The 7972-nt window shown below is 40.9% G+C and overlaps 1 protein-coding gene across 3 annotated transcripts in view; it reads right to left on the bottom strand.

Moving 5' to 3' along the window:
* Positions 1 to 324: 324 nt before the first annotated feature.
* Positions 325 to 7972, bottom strand: part of OXNAD1 (oxidoreductase NAD binding domain containing 1) — a 33191-nt gene continuing 25543 nt past the window's right edge. For all 3 annotated transcript variants that reach the window (XM_053467651.1, XM_053467652.1, XM_053467653.1), the window contains 2 exons: positions 2476 to 2584; positions 325 to 814 (listed from right to left, as the gene is read on the bottom strand). In XM_053467651.1, the coding sequence (XP_053323626.1) occupies positions 660 to 814; positions 2476 to 2584 (264 nt within the window). In that variant the 3' untranslated portion in view covers positions 325 to 659. The remainder of the gene's footprint in view (positions 815 to 2475; positions 2585 to 7972) is intronic.

Genomic DNA, 7972 nt, shown 5'->3' with positions numbered 1-7972 from the left:
TGGGCTACACATCTGGAAAAATTAAAGCATAATCCATAGGGGAAAGACACAATATGACTTTTTAGATTTTGTGAAATAAACTTTGGTGTTAACCAGAAGTCAGTAAATCCTGGAAAGCCTTTGCGAAATATACACTTGTGTAATCACTTATATTGAGAAAGTAGAGAATAGTCAGAACTGAGAGGACGTGGGAGCCACATTCTGAGAAGACTGCAGGCGACACGTCAGTGCCTATTTCACAGTTCTGTACAGTAGCTAAAGAACCATCGGGTTATAGAGAGAAAACTAGATTGTGAAATGAAATGAGATACCAGAAGACAAAAGTGATAATTAAATAAAATACATTTTATATAATTCAAGTACATGATTAAAAAAAACACTCCATACCTTTTTAACACATTCTTAACAGAAGCCGAGCACACATTAAAACCCATGACGATTCAAATGAATCAAGTTTCATCAACCCTTGGAGTGATGGCTGTTTAACCACAAGCTTATAATTTAAACATTATTTAATGTCCGCCCTGCTCCTTTTTATTCTCTCCAGCCCTTACCAACATAATAGACACATGGTACAGGAAAACACCGTTCCTTAACGAGGAGCTAAACTGTATCTCCAGTCAGTCATTCGCTGTCATCTTAAGGATACACAGTACGTTCTACCACCATTTTTCAAAGTAAATCTGGTCTCTTGGTATATGGAGTCCTTCGAGCTGTTTGCACATGGATTCTATCATTGGAGGTGGCCCACAGATGTAGCACAGATGATCACGAGAGACACATTTTGCTAGATCGTTTGTAGAAATTCTCCCCTCTGGCAAAAATAAAGAAAAACACAAAATCTGATGTACAGGAAAACTATTAAAAAAAGGGGCACAAACATAACAATTTCCTTGTGGTTGTTGAAAGGATAACATAATTATACTATCCCTAATTACTGATATCAAAATCTGTAACAGCTGAGAAAGTTATTTACTTAGCATTGATTGGTGAGCGTTAAAGTCTTTCATTTAGTTATTTTTACAGAAAATCAAAACTAAAAATGCACAAACCTGGCTGGGCTGACCTTGCTTATTATTAATAAGTAACATTTTGTTCTGCTCACTGAAATAGACCATTTCACGTCTATCACCCTCCCAATCACTCTCTGCTTGCAGGCATTAAAATGCTCTGGCTGTTAGTATTTAGGGCATAAATGTCAATTCTGAGTGGTTGCTAAAATATTTTCCTGTTAGGAAGTGCATTGCCATTTTTCTAAAACACAACACAACAGCCGTATTTAATTATTGCTGGGAAAGGTGGCAAATGAATGCACCTTTCATAAAAGAAATCTTCAAAAAACTTCACTTGTAGAGTCTATTAAAGTTAAGTATAAAGTTTTATGTAAAGTTCAACAGGCAGCAGGCGGTAAAAAGCTGCCATATGTGGTTGTAAAGTGCGGGTTTATTTGCTCTCAAGGTCTAGCAAAAAGGTGTGAAATTCCATCACCGTATACACCTTTTGGACGGAATCATTTGCTTTTACGTGCACACATGGATTTCCAAAAAACCCTTAATATGGAGATACTCGGTTTGCCCTTTATTCACAAATAAATTATATGAAACCTGCGGGATCAGCATGAAACTACAGGAGGGCAGTTTTCATTGCCTATAATTTAAGGAGCTGGTGGGTGTTAGAAACAATAATTAACCTGTGTAATCTTCCCATCATCATTAAAATGTCAAACCTTCTATTTCATGTTATTAGTATGGGCCAGGATAAGTTTTCCCATTGTTTTAACCCCACTAACCTCCACTACAATGACACGCATTCCCAACCAAAAAAAAAAATGTCCATTTTTGTTTTGTTTTAAGCCACATGGCCCAATGGAAAACATTACCCCCGTAATTCATTTTATCACTTTATATTTAATACTTAACAATTTACTATTAATAAGTTATAAGGGGAGCCTGGCTTTATACCAAACTGTTATGCTACTATTATCATTGCTTGATCGGGAAAGAAGAAAGTTTAGAATCTTTACCAATTAAACATTTATCCCTCTGAAGCTTTGTATACAAGTATTTTTATGCAAATCCTAACATTAGCGGTTTAACCTCCAGAAGTCCATCAACAATCCTAGCCTAACTTTATGCCATTAGGGATATAAAATAAATCAGGACTTCTGGTGGCAATTATGGAGTGGTTTGAGGTTCACCAAAGTAATGTTCTCAGTGCCAGAAACATTTATCTGAAATGAGATTTACTCGGGTCGATTTTGACATATCTGGTTTTTGGTGCTTTCTTAGTCAAGTGGATCACACTGCGTATGTCTTGTGTCTTCCTGTTAAAATAATACATTATACACGTCCATAACTTATTGTCAAGCGTTCCCCTCAACCTGTAAATTAAACAGCATCTGCATTCCTGAACACTGTGTCCATAATAGCTCATGATGGGCACTTGAACTGTCTCCATGAACAAGACCCAACTCACCAGTGACAAACGGCTGGAGCTCGCAGCAAATTGGAGAGTTCTGCTGCGTGACGTGAAAGCTGCATTTGATCTTTCCAGGAAAGCTGGTTACCAGACTAAGAATGTTTTTCTGCAAAATTTAAACAGACAATGATTAAGTTGAATATTTTTGCAAAGGAACAGAGAATACAAAACACAAAACTTCCTGCGGCGTGTATATTTGGAAATGAATCATATTCACTCGAGGCGCAATTATTGCTATTCTTTCAACAGAATATTGAAAATTGGTCCAAATTAAAAATGGCTACCTGCAGGGCTTTGAATGAACAGAACAACAGCCTGCTGCTAAGCGCTTCAATCAATCAGCTGAATCTATAGCCAACAGTCTTGCTGCATGCCAGAGACTTCTTAAAGGGGAATTACTATTACCATACTGTGATACTTAATACTTGAATTAGACCCAATTACATTAACATTGCTGATAATTTAGGAGTAAATATTTTGATCTGTGGGATGGTGAGCCTATGCCTCGCTCTAATGTAGTCTATGACTTATTTCAGCAGGACACGCTGATGGCTAGGTGGCATTGTTTAGCTTTCAGTTTACAAAAAGTGCAAATTGTATGTAGAAACGTAGGCACTTGCCACAGATCCAAAAAAAACAGAACTTAAAGCAATGGCCCATTTCCATTTCGTGAAGCATGGTAACAGGACACAATTTAAGATCACATTGTATCCATGCTTACATCTAATGCCATTTATGAAATGTGACCAGCAAATAGAATTTGGCTTATGTACTCTAAACCAGCTTGCCCCATGCAAAGTAAAATTACCTTTGCAGATATTAGCATTATTTCACTAATGGCCATGTGCTAGCTCTGGGGTTGTATTTACCCAATTTGTAGACCTGCTAAGAAACAGATGATTGCTATTATGGCCTGATATGTATAACCATACAATACATACAAGAGGGTGTACTTTCTTTCTTTCACACTCCACATTGTCCATCTGTATCTAGAGTATTAAACTGTCCAAAAAGGAATGTGCATTGACCAACAAATCAATCATTCCTTTACCTGTTATTATTACAGTCTTGGAAAATACGTTTAGAAAGCACTGAACAACGCAGATGGTAAAGGAAACCTATATTTCCAAAATGCTCAGCGCTATTAAAAGATGGACTATTTAGAAGGCAACTATTCCTTAGAAGCACTCTACATCAATAATCACAAGCACTGGCGCTGCTGGTGGCTGTCCCAGCCAGCGTCCCATTCATTGTCACTGCTGGAGGATTTGGGTGCTCGGTTCCAAAATGGCATCCATATTGGTGTCAGGGATCTGCTGTTCCATAGGAAGAACCTCCCGTTACATCACGGTGCCATTACTAAACAGTGGACAGACAGTGATGTAACACCACCACCCACATGTTACGGGTAGACCTGTCACACAACACTAGGCATCTTGGGAAAGGGACACACAACTGTTTGGTAAGAATGATGTGAACAAAAATAAATACATCCTAAATAATGTGCTGGTATACACACACAATCAACGTGAGAAAAAGACAAGGCTTAACACATTTTGCACTTTAGATGGTGCTTACTCATAATCTGACATAATGCAGGGTCTAAGACAAAAAAGTGTTTGCATTCAAGCCATTATAATTGTGCCTTATTTGCAAAATATTAATATAGTCCCCATAGATATAGTAAAAAATAAAAAATGATACTTTTCTTATATTCTTGATAGACCGAGCCACATTACATTACAAGCCACTAACAAAGGCTGAAATTTAAATTGTTCTCAGTCTCTTTTTTCCTGAGATGTGTTTGTAAAGGCGTAGGTTTGCATTTTAGAAGCATTAACGCTGTTGATTTTCGCTCTGCAGCTGTGAATGTAGCAGAGGCAGCCCATTTCCTTACAAATTCAAAGCAGTCAACAAGCAAGCGGCAAAAAGCAGTTCGTACTCTTTTGTCGAGACCACTTATCCAAGGCATGGCTTCTCCCTATCCCACTGGGCGCTACTTACACGCACAATGAAACAGCCTGCCAGGCTGGGCTTTTCTCGATAATAAACACCAGCAGGACAATTTTTTTTTATTATAAAAACTGGTCTCTATATATAGGAGCTAACCTTCAAGTTCAGAACTGAGAGTTCTAGTTAAGGAATAAGGTACGTTTCAGGACAGACGTCATTAGTTGGTGGCAATAAATGCACATTTTGGGATTTTCTACCATAATTGTAGGTACAAAGTGGTGTCCAAATTTAAGTATTTTACCATATGTGTTGGACAGTGTTAAACCCGTTTGGTGACACCTGCCATACTTTTAAAACATTGAAAACAAAATGTTCTCCTATGCCTACTCAGAAGTAATTTACAGAACAGTTCATCATTCTTATATTACTGAAGTACCGTATTTGCTCGATTATAAACAAGTTTTTTTCCCAGAAACAGTCATGGTAGTCTCAGACCTTACATCTGCGGCACAGCCGACTAGAATTAGGGGCTTGTGACCGACATTCTCTCACAATCTCAGTGTTCTCCACCACCTTCTCCACCAGCCACTTCCACATGCCTGTCTCCTTTTCCATGTGTGATGTAGGACAAAGTCACTAAGATCTGACACAGTGGTAGAGCTTGTGCGAAATTCTTAATACTCAAGTGAGGAAAGATGATAATGGGCAGTTGGATTCTTAGGAGGAACAAACAGGGTGGCTAGGGGTGTATTTCGTTATGATAGTGTTATGGAACCATTATATATATCAGCAAGAAACGCTTATTGCTTTAATGAATATAAGCTGGCCTCGACCAATAAAGGGTTACACCTCACGCAGATACGTGAGAGACGCAAGTAGCAGTGTATTCAGTTATCTATATTTTACTAACCGCAAGCGCCATTCTGGCTATATCTTGTTGCAGGAAAGTATCTAATATTTGTTTCTAACGGTTTTCTGCCTTTCTGCCTATTTCCGCATAGTTTCAGGATTAACCAATTAATAAGCTTTACGTAACCTGACGTCCCTTTTTGACGTCCCTATATAATCTATAATATAAACAAAATAAAGCAGAGTGATTTTGGACCTGACCCAGAGTGTGTCGTGTGTCTTATTTTTCTCTCCGTGCACGTACATTTATATTCACATAATTTGGAGCAGTTCAACAATTGAAGAAAGGCTTTATTGGAAAGCATCCAAAACAGTTGGCGCCCAACGTGGGGCTCGAGGAAGCCGTACCTGTCGGAGGTCCCTCCCGGGGAGAGTTCACGCCGTGAGCTGACGATTAGACCCTGGGACTGCAGCCCAGTTACAAGGTAAGATCGTTTCTTATCTACCTTGTGTGTCTCTCGTTACTCACGTGTGTATTCGGAGGAGGGAACTCAGGTGGTTGACGCACCCTCGAGAGGCAATAAAAGAACCCCATGTAAATCTACTGTATAATCACTTGTTGAACTGTGGTGCCTCCCTTTTGCTGGCGAGCACACTGTTTCGGAAAGGTTTCGGAAAGTGTTTCAAGTCTACACCTGATCAACCCAGTTGCTCTGATCCCAGACGGTGCTGTAAGACTAACACTAATTTGGACAGCCTAGTCGTCTGTCCCTAGCACACTGTAGAAATCGGTAAAGTGTTTCAAGTCTACACCTGATCAACCCAGTTGCTCTGATCCCAGACGGTGCCGTAAGACTAACACTATTTTGGACAGCCCAGTCGCCTGTCCCCAGTGCATAATATTACTACAGTGTGTGTGTGCCTCGCTCGTATCAGAAGGTTTCGGACGGTTGCGGACAAGGTTACGATACCGCTGCGGAATGGGGAACGATAACAGCGTTCCAAGTGGGTTCTGTACTCCCTCCCAATTAGTTGCTGACAGACGAGGGAAAAGATACATTAAGCAATTATCTAAGTTGGAAAAACGATATAAAGTACCCAGAGGAGGAACCTTATCAATTTGCACCTGGCAAAACCTCCTAAATGAAAAAGCAGGAAAATTAGACGACGACGGATTGAAAGATACTGTTAAAATCTGGCTAGATTGTAGCAAAGAATTTAAATCGTTAGATGGCGAAGAAATGTATGATGAAAAGCACTCAAGATATCTGTGTAAAATTCCAATGTCTTATACGCCACAGCTCTATAATGGCGCCGAGTCGTCGGACAAGGGGTGGAGCTGCCCAGCCTGTAATGCAATGACGTCAGGAAGCCGTCGCTCTTGTCTGTACTGTGAGGCCCCCCGCCCCCCGTCTACTCCGGCTACTGTGTCGTGTCTGACACAGACACCAGCGCCATCTTGTGACGCACTTCACCAACTGTCTTCAGTGGAAAATCCCCACCAATTGCCTGCCCCGCCTTCCATGTTAAATCCGGTACAGGCATCGAGGCCATCTTTGTTAACTGACAACGCCCAAAATTCTGGCCTACCTCCAGCTCCGTTATCTTCTATGTCTATTCCCACAGTGTCATTGTACCCAGTAGTTAATCCGGATGGCACATTTGTATTACCTACCCAGATTACAGCACCCAGACATATGGTCCCAATCATGATAATGGCAAGCGGTGAGGAAACAAAGAAGGAAAATATATCTACTAGTGCTGTTATGCTTCCGGCCCAACACCAGGCTGAGGAAGGCCTACTACTCCAGGAAGGCAAAACACTAGAAAAACCTCAAACAGTACTATTTCCACCCACTCCTCCCGGTACCTACACCCAGCACTACTGTCCCGTTAATGATGATGGGCCCAGGCGACAGTCCAGAAGGGGAGGAAATAGATACGACCAAGGGTGCAACAGCTGCCCCAACCCAATCCGATGCCGACAGCAGTATGATACTTAAAAAGGGAAAAAGGTTACCTAGACCGAAACCAATAACTAAACCCCAAAGAAGAACTAAGCCCAAACACACACAGTCCCCCTTGGTGGGTTTTGACCCACCTGTTCTCCATGCTGAGGAGATGGGAGCTAGGCCTAAGCACCAACCTATTTTCACTGATGAAGAAATAGGCACTCATGACAGTCTATCAGAAGAAGAGGGCTCAGAGGAGGGGGAGGAATCCCAAAGTATTTACCAGAGCTTACCTTTTGTACGTTCTCCTATAGGCCATCGCCGTATAAGATATACTCGACAATCTGATACCGAACAGCCCTCAAGTACGTCAGCCCCTCAGCCACCATCCATGGGGAATACAAATCCCAATAATCCGTTTTCTTCTCAATTCGCTGAAATTATGTCTGCAGCTATAGTACAAGCCACCCGACTCGCCACAGAAAATGCTACTCCACGAGATGGTCTTGCTTTCACGGAGCCGCGTTCCAAGTATGTAGCATTCAATCCGCAACAACTGTATACAATCGTCAAAGATCTCCCTGAACCTGATACACATCCAATGCCATTTTATCGAAAAGTTTCACAGGCCTGGACTACCTATGGATGTACCTGGTCTGACCTTGTTAGTATTGTCCAAGCCAAAGCAGGAGACTACGCAGATCTTATTCTCAACCAAATTATACGAGACCCATCTTATC

The sequence above is a fragment of the Spea bombifrons genome, chromosome 5, assembly GCF_027358695.1.
Source record: "Spea bombifrons isolate aSpeBom1 chromosome 5, aSpeBom1.2.pri, whole genome shotgun sequence".
NCBI lineage: Eukaryota > Metazoa > Chordata > Amphibia > Anura > Pelobatidae > Spea > Spea bombifrons.
The sequence above is the reverse complement of the archived record's forward strand: the minus strand, read 5'-3'. Positions and strand labels throughout refer to the sequence as shown.